The following is a 20,422-nucleotide window of genomic DNA, read 5'->3' as shown; positions in this document are numbered from 1 at the left end:
TATTTGTTGATGTGAAGAATTTTACTGGTTATTTTTTAGGTATGATAATGTTATTGTGGTTATGATCTTTTTTAAAGTCTCTGTATTTAAGGACTTCTCTGGTGGTCCAATGCTTAAGATTTCACCTTCCAAGGCAGGGGGTATGAGTTTGATCCCTGATCATGGTGCTAAGGTCCCACGTGTCTCATGGCCAGAAAACCAAAACATAAGACAGAAGCAATATTGTTTGAATAAAGACTTTCTGGAAAATGGTTCACATCAAAGAGAAATCTTATAAAAAGTCTATATTTAAAGATACATCTAAAGTAATAAGATATCTGAGACTTGGTTCAAAGTAACCTAGTAATGCAGAGAAAATAGTGGGTAAGGGAATAGGTGAAAAGTGTTGATCACATGTTCCCTTTTATTTGTTGAAGCTGGGTGATGAATCTGTAGAGGCTTCATTATACTGTTTTCTTTTATATATACATGTATATATGTGTTTTAAATGTTGTATAACAAAAAGCTTAAATGTTTAGTAATCCAACTCTTAATTTTCTTTTCTTTTTTAAAAATATTTATTTATTTGACTGCACTGGGTCTCCGTTGTGGCACATTGACTAAAATTATGGTTAAAACTTTTTTCATTTTTATAAAGCTAGAATGGTCATATTTCTCAAAATCTGAGTGATGGATGCTTTCTTTAATAGTTTAAATGAAGAATACTTATTTAAATTAAATTAGGTTAGGCATCAGCACAGTATGTCCCACCATACTCTGTAATATGTTTTCCATCAGTCACATTGGCTCATTGTGGCAGTGAATGGGAGAGGGAGCAAAGAGGAGAAAGAAAGATAAAACAGACCAACTGCTTCCTCTTTCACTTTCCTCTTTTAATTCATATTTCTTAAAAGAAGAATGCTGGATATTAAAACTAGGAATTTAACAGTCATGTCCAGCCACTTGTCCATTTGCCATGGAGGGTGCCTGAGCAGTGTTTTTGGCTCACCCATTATATGTCAAGAATTCTGGTTTGAAAGGACTTTACTTTCCATTGTCATTATAGTCATTCCTTCTCATCCCTTCTAACAGGCTTTTTTTTCCCCTATTTTATTCCCCCATTCAGTAGTTTGGAAACCCTGCACACTTATGTTGGGGGATAATAAGAGAAGGAAACAGGGTAATTATGTAAGGGAATGTGGGACAAATTAGGGATCCGTGAGAGCTTTCAGGGAAGTTTAAAGCATTCTAGAACCACTTTTCTAGGCTCCTAAGTCTTACTACCTAGAAACCTAGCATGAATGAAAGTCACTCAGTTGTGTCCGCCTCTTTGCGACCCCATGGACTATATAGTTCATGGAATTCTCCAGACCAGAATACTGGAGTGGGTATCTTCTCCAGGGGATCTTCCCAACCCAGGGATCGAACCCAGGTCTCCTGCATTGTGGGCAGATTCTTTACCAGCTGAGCCACAAGGGAAGCCCAAGAATACTGGAGTGGGTAGCCTATCCCTTCTCCAGCTGATATTCCCAACCCAGGAAATCGAACAGGGGTCTCCTGCATTGCAGGCAGATTCTTTACCAACTGTGCTATGAGGGATATGCTCTGCCAGATGTTGATTGTATCCTTATGTGTCCATTCTGCTTCCTGGGCAGTTATTGATGATGCAGGGCCTGTACTCTACCCCACATGTGAATTTCTTCCTCCTTCAGGACTCAACAGCTATTTATGGTGCTTGTCCATGAATTTAGGGCTGAAAATGCTGTTATATTATGTATTTTTACACTCTTAATGAAAATAAAAGTTTCCTCAGACATTTAAGAAACTTTACTGGTTAAAAAAAAAATTAATTAAAATCTTCTGGGTAATCAGTGGCTAGAAAGTGAGTATCATTCTTTAGACACATGCTAAATTTGATGATGTCTGTACATGAGATCAAAGAATTTATGTGAATATATCATTTTCTTTTGAATGCCAGAACAGGATAAATAGAATGGTCAGTACATGTTTAATAAGACATTTAGGTTTATGATATCTTAAAGTTACTTTTAAGTGAATTTTTGTATAGGCTTTTCAAAGTATTTTATATCCTAAATAATATTCAAAATGAAATTATAGGCTTTATAATGAGGAATTTTAAGGGTTTGGGATGCCAGCCAGTAGATCTCTTACTACAAGTCTCTACACCTTAGTCCACATTAACTATGTGCTCTACCTCCTGTAGAGCAAGGAGTAAAAACAGGACCCTTCCTCTGTTCCATACCAGTGCCAGCTTTATTTTGAAATGTAAAATTTGAAATGTCTTACGTTTTTCTAAAAGAGTTTATTTGTGTGTGCCTTTTTTTTGAATCTTAAATTTTGAAAAATCTTTTCCCTTTCTGTTTCTTTGCCTTTGGAAGAATTTGAAAGAACACAAATGAGGGAGACAGTAACATTTTGTAGACCTCAACACAAATAATTCACAGCAGCTCATCTATTCTGAGGCTTGACCCTTTGCCTAAATATTAATAGCATCCTACATTATGGCAGAATACTTAGGAAAGAGAGTTTGGTGTTGTGTTTAGTCATTTTATGGGCTTTCCTGGTGGCTCAGAGGTTAAAGCGTCCGCCTGCAATGCGGGAGACCTGGGTTTGATCCCTGAGTCGGGAAGATCCCCTGGAGAAGGAAATGGCAACCCAGTCCAGTATTCTTGCCTGGAGAATCCCATGGACTGAGGAACGTGGTGGGCTACAGTCCACGGGGTCGCAGAGAGTCGGACACGACTGAGCGACTTAACTAACTAGCTGACTAACATTATGGCAGAATACTTAGGAAAGAGAGTTTGGTGTTGTGTTTAGTCATTTTACTATTTTCGTCTCAGTTTCTTTCTTTCTTTCAAATGCCAGCTGAAATGTTAGAAAACCTTTCTATTCTGATTTCTGCTTTTATGATAGAAACACTTGTTGTGGGATGGGCTTAACCAGAAGTCATGCTTCCTGTATAATTTATGGAGATACCAGAGGGAACTATTTGTCTCATTTTTGTCTAGTACTACATTCTTTTTGATCTTCCCCTTCCCCTGTGGTCCTCTGGATCTTTTATTCATAGATTCAGAGTACTAACACAAAATGCTTTTGTCAAAGAATATTTATCTTCTAAAATGTGTGTTCACCTTTAGTCCCCATGAAAGTTACTTGAATTGTTTAAATGGCTAATCTGATATTTCCTGTTCCTTTAATGTGTTTTTGCTGTGCATCGTGTACATAATTTTCTCTTTCAGAGACTCACTGTAATATTATTTATTTTTTATCTTGCCCTTTCCTGGAATGTATTTCAGATAGGTGTTATAAGGGTCCAAAATATGGTGAAGTGGCATGAGAGAAGAGTAGAAGAAAGAATTGAGTAAACAAGGGTGAGAACTACATAGAGCCAGTATGAGATCAAAAACGTTCACCCCAATGTTGAGTTGTGCATTTTACTCAAAACTCATGAGCAGCCTGTGGAAAACAGGACTGCACTTTTATCCCACCCCTTACTGTTCCTCATGATCTTTTGAAGACTGACATTTTAAAAGCACGTTCTGAGAGCAAGGCCAGTTTTTTTAGGTGAAGTGTCACTGAGCAGGAGGGAGAATATGGGTCAGACTATAAGCCTTTGACCCTTCCCGTATTCCATGAAGCATCATGCCTGCCTTCCCGCAGCCATCTTGCTTGCTCCTTCAGTTGGTCACCCAGGTGATGATGACCTGTGCGTGCAGGTTGCTGGGCAGAATCCATCACCAGGCACGGAAGGGAACTCAGGGGTCAGGAGCAGCTGTATCCTATGTGAAGGATATCATTTTTAATTCCAGTGCCTTTTCTTTTTAATCCTCAGTGTTACCCTCAGACATACAGATAATTATGATAAGAAATCCTTTGCCCTGTCTCATATTTTTATTCCTTGCTTAGTTTAAATTATAGGCATATACCATTTTCAGAGGCAATTTAAAACCGTAACACATAAAAATAGTAATAAACTACAAGTAAGGGCATGTTGTCATGGTTTCACTTTTCTTTTTTGAATATAATCTTATTTATTTATTTTTGGCTGTGCTGGGTCTTGGTTGCTGTGTAGGCTTTTCTCTAGTTGTAGCGAGTGGAGGCTACTTTTGGTTGCGGTATGCGGGCCTCTCGTTGTGGTGGCTTCTCTTGCTGCGGAGCAGGGACGCTGGGAGAGCAGGCTTTGCAGCACACAGGCTCAGTAGTTGTAGCTCCCAGGCCCTCAAGCATGGGCTCAGTAGTTGTGGTGAATGGACTTAGTTGCTCCACAGGTAGCATATGGGGTCCTCCTGCACCAGGGATTGAACCCGTGTCTGCTGCAATGGCAGATGGATTCTTTACCACTGAGCCACCAGGGAAGACCTGGTTTCAGTTTTTTTGACTGCTGGTATCAAGTGGTCCTTTGGTAGGAAGAAGGAAATCAGTCTCCATCCAATAGAAAATTTTCTATGGTCTGATAACACAGTAAAGAAATCATGAATTTGAAGGAAGAACTTTTGGTTTTGGTTTGTTGAGATTGATTGTGAATAGGCAATAAGTAAATTTGGAAGAGGCTCCCAAAATTGCAGTATCATTGCTAAGATATCATTATTATCTAAAGGCTAATGATTTCTTATTCTAGGATCCTCAGAACCCCTTAGGGACAATAAAATGGTGAGTTGCAATAGCTGTCTGCCTCCCAGCTCCCCTCCTCTGCTTCAGCCAGGCAAAGCAGTTCACCTACATTGTCTACATACTGGTCTTCCTGTCTTCAATTTACTGAAATAGCCTAGTGGAAAAATAGCTATGCACACCCGTCTTGGGAAGAATAGTCATGATGTATTATTTAATTTTGTCTTACTGCTCTAGTTCAGGCATGAAAACAAAAGGTAGGTCTCTGTTTAATGTAAGGTATTTATTTCCTAATTAATTCTTATCTAACTAAAAGCGAGATGTGAGGTACATTTCACAAACATAAGACAAACAATACTAGTTAAAACCTATCAGTTACCTACTGGTAGGTGGTATGAGTTCTTGGAACATCAGAAGATGCTTCATGGTATTAGAAGAGCCCTTTGATTCCATCTTTGGCTTCTAGACCTCACTTCTCACCATACTAATGATAAGTATAAAATGAACTCAAAGATGTTCTTGTTGAGGTCAAGGTGAGGAAAAATTTGACCTGCTTACATGGTGAATGCTTTAAGACCTGGTACTTCTACAGGCATTATCTTCAAAAAGTGGTTTTCTCAACCATAAATTCAAGAGCAGTCAAAGCTGAAGCACACAATGAGCTTTACTCAGCTAAGAACTCACAAAAAAAACTAATGGAATATTTTACCAATGCATTAAAAGGAACTGAACAGAGTTTTAAATGTACTAATTAAAAGGGAATCAAAGCAATACTAGATAGAAATTTTAGAAGACTCAGAGTATGGTATGATGTTATTGCCATATTGTTGAAAATTTACCTATAATTAGTGAAAATAGAGAAATTTAATTAATAGACTGGGTTACTCAGTTAAGGGAATTTATTTTAAGTTTAATCTGGTAACACTCCAAATAGAGACAAAAAGTTGAGAATCATTAGTAGTTATTTTGCCGGATTCTGGCAGAGAAAATCCTAGGTGCATAATAGGAAATCTGGAGTTACCTGGGGACTCTAGAGTCCCACTTTCATATCTAAGAAGATTCTGAAGCAGTTTATTAAAAAGCAATTTGTAATGCCTAGAGAATAGCAAGGTATTTGTTGTTATTGTTCAGTTGCTTAGTCATGTACGACTCTTTGCAAACCCCATAGACTGCAGCACACCAGGCTTCCCTGTCCTTCACTATCCCTGAGTTTGCTCAAACTCATGCCCATTGAGTCAATGATGCCATCCAGCCATCTCATTTTCTGTTGCCCCTTTCTCCTCCTGCCCTCAGTCTTCCCCAGCATCCGGGTCTTTTCCAAAGAGTCAGCTCTTTGCATCACATGGCCAAAGATTTGGAGCTTCAGCTTCAACATCAGTCCTTCCAATGAAGATTCAGGGTTAATGTCTTTTAAGATTCACTGTTTTGATTTCTTTACTGTTCAAGGAATTTAGAAGAGTCTTCTGCAGCACTACCATTTGAAGGCACCAATTCTTCAGTGCTCAGCCTTTTTTATGGTCCAACTCTCACATCTGTACATGACTACTGTAATTTCAATGTAAATTGCCTAAGATAAAAAGGCAAACTGACCTTTCATCTTTTAACTGAGAGAAATAAACCTTGGAATCAAGTAAAATGTAGACTTGTAAATATTAGAGCAATGAATTACAAAGGTAATTACAACAAACCAAGAATGAGTTGCCAAAATTTTTCTCAAAATGGATTTAGTATCCATATTACACATTTGCTAATGGAATAACTTCAGTTAGTAATGAATTGGTAGAGAATGAGAAAAATGCATTTTGGAATTTATTCCAGCTACTGAGATTTCATCTCAGTGAACATGAAGTGGTTCTTGAATTCAGGAGTTAACATGTACAGAAAATACAGAACTTTTTTACAATTGAAGTTTAGTTGTGTACAATATTATGTGTTATAGGTATACAATGTAATATACCTGTGCAGAGAATTATACAAAAAGAATCTGCATGACCCAGATAACCACAATGGTGTGATCACTCACCAAGAGCCAGACATTCTGGAACGCAAAGTCAAGTGGGCCATAGGAAGCATCACTATGAACAAAACTAATGGAGGTGATGGAATTCCACCTGAGCTATTTCATAGCCTAAAAGATGATGCTGTGAAAGTGCTACACTCAATATGCAGCAAATTTGGAAACCTCAGCAGACACAAGGCTGGAAAAAGTCAGTTTTCATTCCAATCCCAAAGAAAGGCAATAATAAAGAATGTTCAAACTACCACATAATTGCACTCATCTCACAGACTAGCAAAGTAATGCTCAAAATTCTCCAAGCCAGGCTTCAATAGTACATGAACTGTGAACTTCCAGATGGAAATTCAAGCTGGATTTAGAAAAGACAGAGGAACCAGAGACCAGATCGCCAGTGTCTGTTGGATCATAGAAAAAGCATGAGAGTTCCAGAAAAACATCTACTTCTGCCTTATTGATTATGCCAAAGCCTTTGACTGTGTGGATCACAACAAACTATGAAAAATTCTTCACGAGATGGGACTATCAGACCACCTGACTTGCTCCCTGAGAAATCTGTATGCAGGTTAAGAGGCAACAGAACTGGACATGGAACAACAGACTGGTTCCAAATTGGGAAAGGATTACATCAAGGCTGTATATTGTCACCCTGCTTATTTAACTTATATGCAGAGTACATCATGAGAAACGCTGGGCTGGATGAAGCATAAACTGGAATCAAGATTGCCAGGAGAAATATCAATAACCTCAGATACACAGATGACATCAACCTTATGGCAGAAAGCAAAGAAGAACTAAAGAGCCTCCTGATCAAAATGAAAGAGGAGAGGGAAAAAGTTAGCTGAAACCCCAGCATTCAGAAAATGAAGATCATGGCATCCAGTCCCATCACTTCATGGCAAGTAGATGGGGAAACAGTGAGAGACTTTATTTTTTGGGCTCCAAAATCACAGCAGATGGTGACTGCAGCCATGAAATTAAAAGACACTTACTCCTTAGAAGGAAGGTTATGACCAACCTAGAGGGCATAATAGAAAGCAGAGGCATTACTTTGCCAGAAAAGGTCCGTCTAGTCAAGGCTATGGTTTTTCCAGTAGTCGTGTGTGAATGTGAGAGTTGGACGATACAGAAAGCTGAGCACAGAAGAATTGATGCTTTTGAACTGTGGTGTTGGAGAAGACTCTTGAGAGTCCCTTGGACTGCAAGGAGATCCAACCGGTTCATCCTAAAGGAGATCAGTCCTGGGTCTTCATTGGAAGGACTGGTGTTGCAGTTGAAACTCTAGTACTTTGGCCACCTGATGCAAAGAGCTGACTCATTTGAAAAGACCCTGATGCTGGGAAAGATTGAGGGCGGGAGGAGAAGGGGACGACAGAGGATGAGATGGTTGGATGGCATCACTGACTCAATGGACATGAGTTTGGGTAAACTCCGGGAGTTGGTGATGGACAGGGAGGCCTGATGTGTTGCGGTTCATGGGGTCGCAAAGAGTCAGACAGAACTGAGAGACTGAACTGAACTGGTGATAGCCTTTCTGACAAGTATGAAGTGACATCTTACTGTGGTTTTAATTTGCATTTCCCTGGTTAACAATGGTGATCATTGTTTGCTTCTTTTCACCATTATATCCCAGCCTCTAACAATGTCTGGCACTCAGTAGATGATCAACAAATACTTGTTGAATGGATTCATGTAATATTTACAGTAGACATCTTTTCTGTAAGATGTAAAAAAAGCCATAAATTCCTTTGTAGAATGATTGAAACAATTCTAAAATAACACAGGATTAGCCCTAATAATGAGCAACTCAAAAAATTAGTATCAACTATCATTTATTTAGCATTCTACTCAATTGTGGTTGGATGCAAGTAGAATTAAGACACAATCTTTATCCTCAAGAGAGCCATAATCTGGTAGTGGAAACAGATAAGCAAATATTGCAGTTACAATCATATGAAAAACAAGAATCAAGGTAGATTAATTGTTAATACAAAGAAGAAGTGATCAACTTTCATCAAGCTAATTTTTGAAGAATGATTAGTGCTTACCAGAGAGAATGTCATGGAGGGTATATAGTCTACACATTGGTACCTGCCAATGTACCATTTTTCATAAGTAAAACAGTTTCTAGTGTATTCCTTCCAGTAATTCCTGTCCATTAATACCAAATGAAGCTTAAGTTTTGACTGTACTTAACTTTTTGATCTATTAATAAGGGCTCTACATATACATACGCACATATATGTCTCTGTTTGTAGTATAAAACTTCTTAACCATTTTTCTAAATAAAACAAAGTGGGATAACTTGAATTCTATCCCAATTCAGTGTGTTTTGGATGAGAAAGTGACAGTAGCCTGCACCTCACTAGTGATAGAGCCCCAACTAGACCAGGGAGAAGGTGAGGGAAATGACATGATGAAGTTACTATGTAGCTTCATAAAGTTTTCTCCACTCCTCCCTCTCCTACTGTTGCCTACTACTGTCCACTTAAGCTTACATCAGACACAGTAGAATCCAGGAGGAAATCGAGTACTGACTTATTAATGTTGACCATTTTACAAAGATATTCCTGTTATTACTAAGTGATTAAAAAGTGAAAGTAAACTAGAGTGTTCCAATCCATGGGTGTGTATGACATATATATTGTTACCTTGTACCACGTATACCATTCTGAAATTTGTGTAATTCTGAGTTTCCAGACTGTGTTCTACACATTCTACCCCCAAAATAGTACTAGAAGTGTGAAGCAGCCTGATATGTGAGGAAACTGCAAGTAATTAGAAATGCCTAGAATGTAGGTTTGTGTGGGAAAGGGCAAACTTGAAGGAACCAGGTGGTGGAGGGCCTTCTGCACCATCTGAAGATGTTTGAATCTCTGCCACACTAACCAAGATGCCTGAAATGTATCCTGTATGAATCTGTTGTGTGTTAGCATCAGGAGAATTTCAGATTTGAGTGTTTGAAATATCACCGTAGCAACAGCCTGGAAGAGAGCCTGAAAGGATGAGAAATCAAAGCCAAGCAGGCCAGCTCGGAGAGAGCCTGAAAGAATGATCCACCCAGGAGACCATGAGAGGATGAAAGCCTGAACTGTGTACTTGGGAGTAGCGGTGGGTTCAGAAGGTGTATGTTCTGAGTGACAGCCGTATGCCACAAACTGTTGTAGGTTCTGTAAGTGAACAAGGCAGACGTCCCTGCCCTTGTGGAGCTGTTCATGAGGGGGGTGTGGGGACAGTCGGTCGTCAGTAAAGCAGCTCCGTGTTCTTCAGTGAGTGACTAGGTGGCAGTGATTAGATGGGAATTTATTTGGGGGTGGAAGGGTTTCAGTGTATCAAGTACAAAATGTATTCTATCCAGTATGCAGTTGGAAATACAGGTCAAGAGTTAAGGAGTGAGGTTTTAGCTCTTTTCAGCGGGCCATTTATATTTGGTCTCAGTCATAAAACATCAGTCAGAACCTTCAGGTACAAACAGTAGAATCCTCTCTGGCCTGTGTAAGCTGGAAAAGAACTTGTCAGAAGCTGTTAGCTGTCAATTTTCAGAATCTCCGGGAAGGCCAGAGAGCCAGCTTCTGAGTTGGGGAATATGGGAACAGTGTCCACTGCCACTGTGGGCCCCCCACTGCTGGTCCCTGCCGCACCCCTCTCACACTGACCAGCCTTCTAGACCCTGTCACTGACGGCTCTCTGGCTGCAAGGGGCTGTGAGCGGCTGGTTTTCTCACTCATAACATAGGCAAATATCACAACAAGGGGGTTTCAAAGATAGCTATGGGCTTCTCTGGTGGCTTACATGGTAAAGAATGCGCCTGCAATGGAGGAGACCTGGGTTCGATCCCTGGGTTGTGAAGATCCTGTGAGGGGGACATGGCAACCCACTTCAGCATTCTTGCCTGGAGAATCTCGTGGACTACCTGCCTCCTGAAAAATCTTTATTCGGGTCAAGAAGCAACAGTTAGAACCAGACAAGGAACAACGGACTGGTTCCAAATTGGGAAAGGACTACGTCAAGGCTGTAGATTGTCACCCTGCTTATTTAACTTATATGCAGAGTACATCATGAGGAATGCCAGGCTGGATGAAGCACAAGCTGGAATCAAGTTTGCCGGGAGAAATATCAATAATCTCAGATATGCAAATGACACCACCCTGATGGCAGAAAGCAAAGAGAAACTAAAGAGCGTCTTGATGAAGGCAAAGAGGAGAATTAAAAAGCTGACTTAAAACTCAACATTCTGAAAACTAAGATCATGGCATCCAGTCCCATCACTTCATGGAAAATAGATGGGGAAACAATGCAAACAGTGAGAGACTTTAGTTTCTTGGGCTCCAAAATCACAACAGATGGTGACTTCAGCCACAAAATTAAAAGATGCTTGCTCCTTGGAAGGAAAGCGATGACCAACCTAGATAGCATATTAAAAAGCAGACATTACTTTACCAACAAAGGTCAGTCTAGTCAAAGTTATGGTTTTTCCAGTCGTCATGTATGGATGTGAGAACTGGACCATAAAGAAGACTGAGCACTGAAGAATTGATGCTTTTGAATTGTGGTGTTGGAGAAGGCTCTTGAGACTCCCTTGGACTGCAAGGAGATCCAAGCAGTCCATCCTAAAGGAGATCAGTCCTGGGTATTCATTGGAAGGACTGATGCTGAAGCTGATGCTCCAGTACTTTGGCCACCTGATGCAAAGAACTGACTCATTTGAAGACTCTGATGCTGGGAAAGATTGAAGGCAGGAGGAGAAGGGGACGACAAAGGATGAGATGGTTGGATGGCATCACCGACTTGATGGACATGAGTTTGAGCAAGCTCTGGGAGTTGGTAATGGACAGGGAGGCCTAGTGCGCTACAATCCATGGGATCTCAAAGAGTTGGATACAACTGAGCAACTGAACTGAACTGAAAGACTGCAATAAATATTCAACAAAGGTATTTTGGGCTCCTTTGTGTCTGTGAATGAAAAAAATACGTAATTTCTTAAGTGCACGAAATTTTATAGTGATTTATTGCATTTTCTCATCCATACTGTGATGAAGGCATGGTATCTTTCTTAAAACTAAGATTTTTTTCCTCATTAAAATGAATTGCCTTGATTTATTAATTTGCTGATGATTTTGGTTTTAACTGTAGTTTGCTATCTAACCAAACAGTCCTAAACTTATGAATGGATTTCATTCTAGAAGGTTGTTGATAATTAAGTTGTTAGAAATTGTGAATGCATCTTCCCACTGAAACATAGTTGTCATGGATGATCCCATTCTTGTATTTCAAAATGTCTTCACACTGCAGAGGAGGTTCTTGGCATATTCAGATGAGAAGTGAAAGGGAATGGAATGGAGTCATCCGTGGCCACAGTGCTCTGAGACATGTTGTAGACATTCAATAAAAGTTGGTGAAATTTTTTTTGAAATAGATGGCTAGAGGGAGAGAGGGAGGAAGGATTACACCTATGTGTCATGTGGAACTGCCTCTAGTTTTATTGTTCCAATAAAAGTGACTTGAAACAGCATTTCATAACTTCATGTATTTACTGCCTGATCCCTGAATCCCAGAGTGGTGGTTCAGAAAGAAATAGACTGTTCTGAATAACATAGAATGACCAGGATTGTGGAATTAGTGTGAAAGTAATTTGGCTGAATATATAGTCTTCAAAATATACCATGGAATTTTTTATTTTTAATCTTCAATATTAACTTATTTTTCCCTGTGATTTTTTTTTTATTGTTTGTCTAGAATACAATAGGAGAAAAAGTAATTTTAATTCAGACTTCCCCATGCCTTCACCTCAGTTCAGTTCATGTCACTCAGTTGTGTCTGACTCTTTGCGATCCCATGGACTGCAGCAAGCCAGACCTCCCTGTTCATCACCCACTCTCAGAGCTTGCTCAAACTCATGTCCATCAAGTCGGTGATGTTGTCCAATCATCTCATCCTCTGTTATCCCCTTCTCCTCCTGCCTTCAGTCTTTCCCAGCATCAGGGTCTTTTCAAATGAGTCAGTCCTTCACATCAGGTAGCCAAAATATTGGAGTTTCAGCTTCAGCATCAGTCCTTCCAATGAATATTTAGGACTGGAATGCCTTACTGTATTTTGATGACCAAAGGTTTTTTTCAGCACCAGAAATGCTGCTTGCCTGCTTGTTATACAGTGAAACTACTGGAACTTCCTACCTAGAGTAGGGGTGAACAATTTGACCTGTTTGAACAAAGTGTTGTTCAATTTCTAAGTCGTGTTTGACTCTTTGCAACCCCATGGACTGCAGCACCCCAGGCTCCTCTGTTCTCTGAGTCTTTTCCAGCACCACAATTTGAAAGCATCAGTTCTTTGGCACTCAGTCTTTCTTATGGTCCAACTCTCACTTCCCTACATAACTAGTGGAAAAACCATAGCTTTGACTAGATGCACTTTTGTGAGCAAAGTGATGTCTCTACTTTTTAATATGCCATCTGGGTTTGTCATAGCTTTCCTTCCAAGAGGCAAGCATCTTTTAATTTCTTGGCTATAGTGACTGTCCACAGTGATTTTGGAGCCCAGGAAAATAAAATCTATCACTGCTTCCACTTTTCCCCTTTCTATTTGCCATGATGTGATGGGACTGGATGCCATGATTTTAGTTTTTTCTAATGTTGAGTTTCAAACCAGCTTTTGAACAAAATAGTAATAACTTACATAAACCTAATCCCTCAGAACAATGAAGAAGTCAGTATTATTAATACTTTTTCACAATTTGTATTACAGCCGTATATATTAGGGGCTTCCCAGATGGTACAGTGGTAAGGAATCCACCTGCCAGAGCAAGAAGCAGAAGACACTAGGGTTCGATCCCTGGGTTGGGAAGATCCCCTGGAGTAGGAAATGGCAACCCACTCCATTCTTCTTGCCTGGAAAATTCCATGGATGGAGGTGTCTGTCAGGCTACAGTAGAGGGGCTTGCAAAGATTTGGACACAACTGAGCACACACACACGCATTAAACATCTGTGTGCCGGGCAATGTGCAGTGCACTTGACCTAAAGAGATGCAAAAAGCAGCCACAACCCTTGCCCAGTTTGGGCAGTTAAGATGACATATAATCTATGATCTAAAATTTCAAAAATAAAAACTTGTAAAGATATTTCATTAAGGTTTATGTAAATTTCAACCAGAAGATAATAGACTTCACCACTCCCAAGACACCTGAGTTATATTAAACATTTCTGGTTGGTAATTTGATTTTAATATTGACAAAAAATGTGAATATGTTGATAGAAACACAGTTGGGTAATAGCAACTTTGGTGCTTAGAAAGCTAGTTTAGATAATAGGATTAAATGATAATATTCAAGAGAATTGGAATTCAGTTTTGTAAACCACTTTTGAGAATGCGGTAATATCTTCAGGAGCAAGACAAATATGCCATTTATTGATATTTGACCAAATTTTCATCTGTTTTTTCTTCCTATCAGTCCCTCTTGAAATTAGTTAGCAGTACATCAGGTAGAGGATCATGATCAGAGTGCTGAAGATGAGCATTAACTGATTGACTCTGTTCATTGGTAGCATGTCCCCCTGGTCACAGCTAGTTCAAGGTCCTGAAATGTGAGCTGCTCGCAGATCACAGACAAACTTGAACTTTAGGGAGTTCTTACTGAATCTAGAGTTTTTAACCAGCAAGAGTTTCATTAACCACTTAATGACTTGGGGGAAATACCAAGGGACTAACATGGACTTAAAATCTTACAACTACAGCTCTGAAAGTATTGTTCTTTTCTTTATTTTTGAGTTTCCTTAAGTGCAAAGTCATGTACCTTTTCCTTAAATTTAATAAATACTTCCAAAATACTTCAATATGTATTTGTTTCTGATTTCTAAATAAAGTACAAATGTTTAAAAAGAAATCCTTTTAGTTGTAACCCACAGAAAAAACCACTAGCACTTTGATTTTTATTTTTCTACACTTCTTAAGCATATTGTGTATGTCTATGTGTGCATGTGTGTGTGTTTAATACATAAATGGGATCACAAGCTGTTCTACTATATAGCACAATGGTAAGAAGCCCTGACTTTGAAATCAAGCCATCCTTGGTTTAAATCCCAATTCTTCCATTTACTAATGGTATAAGACTTTGTCCAGTTTTTTAATCTGTGAAATAAAGATAATAAGGTACCTCTTCATTAGGTTGTTGTGAACAGTATACAGGAGATAATGTATGTGAGGTACTTTAACATTTAATGAATGCCTAATAATTCAGCCTCTCTTATTGCTTTGTTCTGCTACACTGTCCCCTGAGCACCATGCTTTCCTGTATTATTTTAAGGGAGAGGGTGGACAGGGAGGCTCAGATATGTTTTTATGCACTAATTTTTAAAATTGGTACTCTATAAACCCAGGCTTCCCAGGTGCCTCAGTGGTAAATAATCCACCTGCCAATGCAGGAGACACAGGAGATGCAGGTTCTATCCCTAGGTGGTAAAGATCCTCTGGAAGAGGACATGGCAACCCACTCCAGTATTCTTGCTGGAGAATCCCATTGACCAGGAGCCTGGCGGACTATAGTCATGGGGTTGCAGAGACTTGGACGTGACTGAGCATACATTCTATAAACTAAGAAAAATATATAGTGAAAATTTACCCCTAAGCTGTAAAACTGTGTGTTTTGATATAAAGATTTATGATATTTAAATTTTATAAGGTAACATTCAATAAACTGACCCCATTAACTTATATGTCTATTACAGCATCTAAGGCTTTTTTGAAAATAAGTAAAATGAATAAACTTAATAACAACCTTTTTGGTTCTTTTTAATGTATATGTCGTACAGTGTATGATATATATGTTGTTTTATATGTAGTTTTCACATAAATTATTCCACATAAAGCAGCATAGGCCCTCATATAAATACTGTGAAGGTCACAGTTAGCTGTGCTATTATATTTGTCTTATCCAAGGAGAATCATATGTCTTTTTATAATTTGCCTTAAGTTCTAAGAAATACAAATTTGTCCCAGATTAACATACAGGGTTAAGTACTCTCTAAAAATTAATTTAGAACAGTCACTTTAAATTTTGTTTGAGGTTTTGATATACTTTTATGTAATTAAACGTGAAAATTAAATGTTTATGTACAAAACAGATCCACAGTTAAAGTTTACAACCAAAGAAGTAAATGTTCCATTTTTTTTTCCCTTCTTTTTCTCTAGCTCAACTGAGAAGTCATTTCCTTGGAGATCAACAGGTATGTTTTTAATCATATAAAAAATCTTTCTTACGTTTTGCCCAAGCAAAGTCTGCTCTCTAAATTTACTGTCTCTTGATGAGATCAGTCCAGCCAAAACTTTAACAGTGACAATATTGAGCTACTTTGCTTAAAGGTAGTACTTCTTAATATGATTAATTTTTTAACATGGTTGAATAGATTTATATATGTCATTTGTAAAGAAATTAAAGGATTGAGCATCAATATTTTTAATGTCAATTCAATATTTGAATTTTTTATCATAAAGAAATAGTGATGCCCTCACCCACAGGTTTTTGTATAATCTTGGAAAGTTGGCTAATCACTTATCTAAGTCAAAGTCTTTCCTTTCACAGTTTTTTTTCATATTAAAAGAGAAGAGTTGCCTGAAATGTTCATTTTTTTGTACTCAAATGTGGACTACCTGATAGCTTCTAAAGTAACCTGGAAGATTCTAATGTAGTCTACATGTTCTTTTTACCTTAAGTTCACCTCATATAAAGGATGAATTACATTAAGGAGAGTGTCTCCCACTTTCACAGATATTTGATGTCTTCACTCACTAAATGTTTACTGAGCAGGCACATCATGAACCATATACTATACACATTGCTGGTTAGATAGTGATGGACTCTGCACACACATGCCCCTTGCCGCTCATGAAGCTTATAATGTGAGGGACAATGCCAGCAACTTATAAATACTAGATTAGGCCTTGATATCCAAATACTTTGACAGTTTTTAAACAAAGTTTGAATTCAGTAAAACTCAAATCACTAAATGCCTGGTATCTGAGTTTATCTGAACCTGATACCAGGATTCTGGTGTTATTTATAGTGTATACAAGGCTCTTTGCTATTTTCTAAAGAAGCTTTTCCCAAGAAATGTAGTGTTTTGTTCAAAGCATAGATGACATGTAGTATGGAAACCTAGCAGGTGGCACAGTTGTAAAGAATCCACCTTCAATGCAGGAGACACACAAGACACAGGTTTGATCCCTGGGTTGGCAAGAGCCCCTGGAGTAGGAAGGGCAACTCACTCCAGTATTCTTGCCTGAATAATCCCATGGACAGAAGGAGGAGCCTGGCAGGCTGCAATCCATGGGGTCTCAAAGAGTTGGACATGACCAAGCTACTGAGCACAAAGATGAAGAAGAGACATCTGAAAATCTACTTAACAATAAGACTTACAAACAGCAGTTTAGTAGTAGGAAAGACATGGCATGAAATAATATGCGGTTAACTGCCAAGTAAGTATTATGTAGGAAACATTGTCATCAAATGGACAATCCATTTGTGAGATAACTTTGCAGGGGTGAGCCTGGAGCCTGGGGCTTGACTGGCAGCCCAGCTGTGGAGAGAGTATTGTCATTGTCACAGCAGCAGAGATGACAAAAATGTCTCATGGGAACATTTAAAACTGGTTTGGGAGATGATAAGATGTGCAAAGACCACATTGGGCCAAATTATAGAGATCTGTAAATACCAGGGACTCTGAACTTCCTACAGGTCATGGGGAGCTACTGGAAATCCTTTGAGCAAAAAGTCATTCAATTTAAACATTCCTCAGGAGACATGGCAGTGCTGTGAACTGTTGAAAAGAGATTTGAAGATTTCAGTTTAAAGAAAAATACAGAGTGCATTTGCTACTTAGCTATGGCAGAACTCTACCATTTAATATAAAATTCTCCTGTAAGTTCATGTTTAATACAGCATCATTAATTTATTCCAAAAATATTTCTTGAGAGCCTAGTTGGCTCGCACATAATTGTCACTGTTTAAAACAGATATCCTTGCCCTCTTATGTGTTTCAGGTCTAGTGGAGATATATAGCTCTATACACTTAAAATCGGGGAGGGGAATTCTTTAAAGAAAAACTACGAGTATATACCATACTCATATACATATGGGTAAATACCCATAGCTTTGTTTTTGGACGTTCAGGTGTTTTTCATGGGTATAAATAACGTTAAAATAATACACTTAAAATCGGGGAGGGGAATTCTTTAAAGAAAAACTGCGAGTATATACCATACTCATATACATATGGGTATACATCTGGGTATACATATGGGTAAATACCCATAGCTTTGTTTTTGGACGTTCAGGTGTTTTTCATGGGTATAAATAACGTTATGGCAAACATCCTTGTATATAAAATTATACCTGCAGCTTTGATTTACCTTTTAGGCTAGGTTTTCCCAAGGAAGAAAACTATTCAAAGTATGTGAACATTTTCAAGGCTTTTTAGATGTCTAACCAAGTAGTTTTCCTAGAAGAGTTGTATTCATTCTCCCTCCCTTTTGGTATATGAGGTCAGTCCTCTCATACTCCCTCATTAGTGTCATCATTTATATTTCTAGCTACAAAATATTTCGATATCCTGTCATTGCCCCTTTCTCTTAGATTGTTAGCATTTGTTAGGCGGAAGTTCTTCACAGCCCAAGGAAAATAGCTGTATCAGTCAGGGCCCAGTCACCCAAAGGAGTAACTGTTCCTGGAAGCTGCTGCCATGTCTAGGACTGCAGGGACCAAGCGCTGCGTGGGTTGCCACCAAATTGTAGCAGTGGTGGGAGGTAGAGCAAGGCAGTCTAAGGCGTTAGCTGGACCCACAAGGGAGATACAGCCTTCCCAGCAGTGCTGCCTAAAGTAGACCCAGAGAAACATCCTGGCTGAAGTGAACTGGAGGAAGCAGTTAAAGACTTCTAACTACCAAAGTCAGGCAGGCACAGTGTGTAATTGTATTGATGTACTCATAAAGAGAATGAACTTAGATTATGAAGACACCCCATAGGGAATGACCATCCCTTAGCATCCTTTCTGCCTCTCCTCCCCACCAGTGTGTTCACTCAGTTTCAATTATTTGACCACCTCCTTCCTGGTAGCTTAGAGAGTAAAGCATCTCTCTGCAATGCCGGAGACCCAGGTTCAATTCCTGGGCTGGGAAGATCCCCTGGAGAAGGAAATGGTAACCCACTCCAGTGTTCTTGCCTGGAGAATCCCATGGACGGAGGAGCCTGGTAGGCTGCAGTCCACGGGGTCGCAAAGAGTCAGACACGACTGAGCGACTTCACTTTCTTTCTTCATGATTTACTAATGCATAAAATAGAGATAGATAAAATGTTATAGATAATTTGTAAAACATTATATTTATGTTTCATTTAATATATAAATATTGTATAATCTTTTATTTTTATACACATGGCAAATAGCTCACCAAATACTTTAGTGTTTAGGGAAATACAGCTTCAGTAATTCATCTGTCTTCACCACATGCACATTCATAATTCACACCTGATAACTATACTTCATCCCTTACTTAAATCAGACTATACTCCTGCACAAGTTCATATTCCAGCATGGAGGTATTACATTTACTTACCCTTTTTCCTTCTTCAGAGAAACATAACCTTCAAACACAGCAAACACAAATGCTATTTACTTCACTCTATTATTTTAACTACATTAATGTTACTTGTGTGTTTTCTTAAATTTGCCTACTTTTCAGCCATTCTTAAGGCATTTAAGTTGTAACGATGGCAATAAGCTATAATGATAAGAGTAGAAATTTGAAATTTGATTATATGAATAAAAGAAATATCTGGTTTGTTTCATAATCCTTTTTCTAAGCAGTTATCGATGCCCTTTAGAAGTTTGATTGTGAGTAAATGGGATGAAATGACAGTTTTGCTGCTACTTTTCCTGTAAAGTTTATCTTCCCTTTACCAGTATGCATGCAGAAATACTGAATGTAATATGAAAATAATCTTGTTTTAAAATTTGGCAGTCCCACCCAGAATGAGGTAGAGATGGCTTAAATATAAAGTGTATTTAAAAGGTCTTTGGTCTATTTTGTCTTTGGCTAGGTCTTAGCAAAAGAAACATCTTTGTTCAATTATCTTGGTTTCCTAAATAAAAAAGGATCACATGAAAGGATTTAGGATTGGAGGTCTGTTATTGTTCCTCATTTTTCTTTAGTATTTTGAACATTTACTTGAAGACAATTTCTCTACCCTTTCTTTTTCTCTCTTTGGTATTACAAATTTGACTTGAAAAGATTTTCAGCAACAAAGTGAATTGATAGCAAGGCAATAATTTGATCACTACCAGAAATTGAGACCAACTGTTGAATTTGTTTTTAAATAGCTAACTTACTGTAGAGTCATTTTCTAGGGAAGAGCTCAAGATGCCCTAGGCAGAAAAGATTTCCATTTGTGATTCAGTTCAGGATAATCAGCTTGCTTGTTTTTTCTTGGTTAGTTGGTTGATTTGGTTGATTTTTAACTCACCAGGAATTGTAGGCTCTTGGAAAGCAAAAAGCCAAAGCTTTGAATACTCACAGAGATAACTTCCTAGATCATGTGGAATAATCACCCATTCTACAAAACATTTCTGTTTTCTTAGATTGATTCGGAAGCAGTCTTAAGGAGAAGCTCCCCTGGATGTTATAAAGTTGTTTTAAGCATATATGCTTTCTTGTTATCTCGCATTTCTGTTGTCTTCTGTCTTCATTATTCTGTATTTTCTATCTTACCAGCATTATATATCTCCTCTCTAAAAATGTAAATGCACCTCCTCTTTTAT

General features: G+C 38.5%; 1 protein-coding gene across 15 annotated transcripts in view; it reads left to right on the top strand.

Annotated features, from left to right (window-relative positions):
- PKP4 (plakophilin 4) overlaps window positions 1-20,422 on the top strand; it is a 248,764-nt gene that overhangs the window by 147,857 nt on the left and 80,485 nt on the right. For 14 of the 15 annotated variants that reach the window (XM_043894948.1, XM_043894946.1, XM_043894943.1 and 11 more), the window contains one exon: window positions 15,805-15,839. The exons of the other annotated variant lie outside the window; for it this stretch is intronic. In XM_043894948.1, coding sequence (XP_043750883.1) covers window positions 15,805-15,839 — 35 coding nt within the window. The remainder of the gene's footprint in view (window positions 1-15,804; window positions 15,840-20,422) is intronic. 15 annotated transcript variants of the gene reach the window in all.

The sequence above is a fragment of the Cervus elaphus genome, chromosome 33 (assembly GCF_910594005.1).
Source record: "Cervus elaphus chromosome 33, mCerEla1.1, whole genome shotgun sequence".
In the NCBI taxonomy this organism is placed as follows: domain Eukaryota; kingdom Metazoa; phylum Chordata; class Mammalia; order Artiodactyla; family Cervidae; genus Cervus; species Cervus elaphus.
The sequence above is the reverse complement of the archived record's forward strand: the minus strand, read 5'-3'. Positions and strand labels throughout refer to the sequence as shown.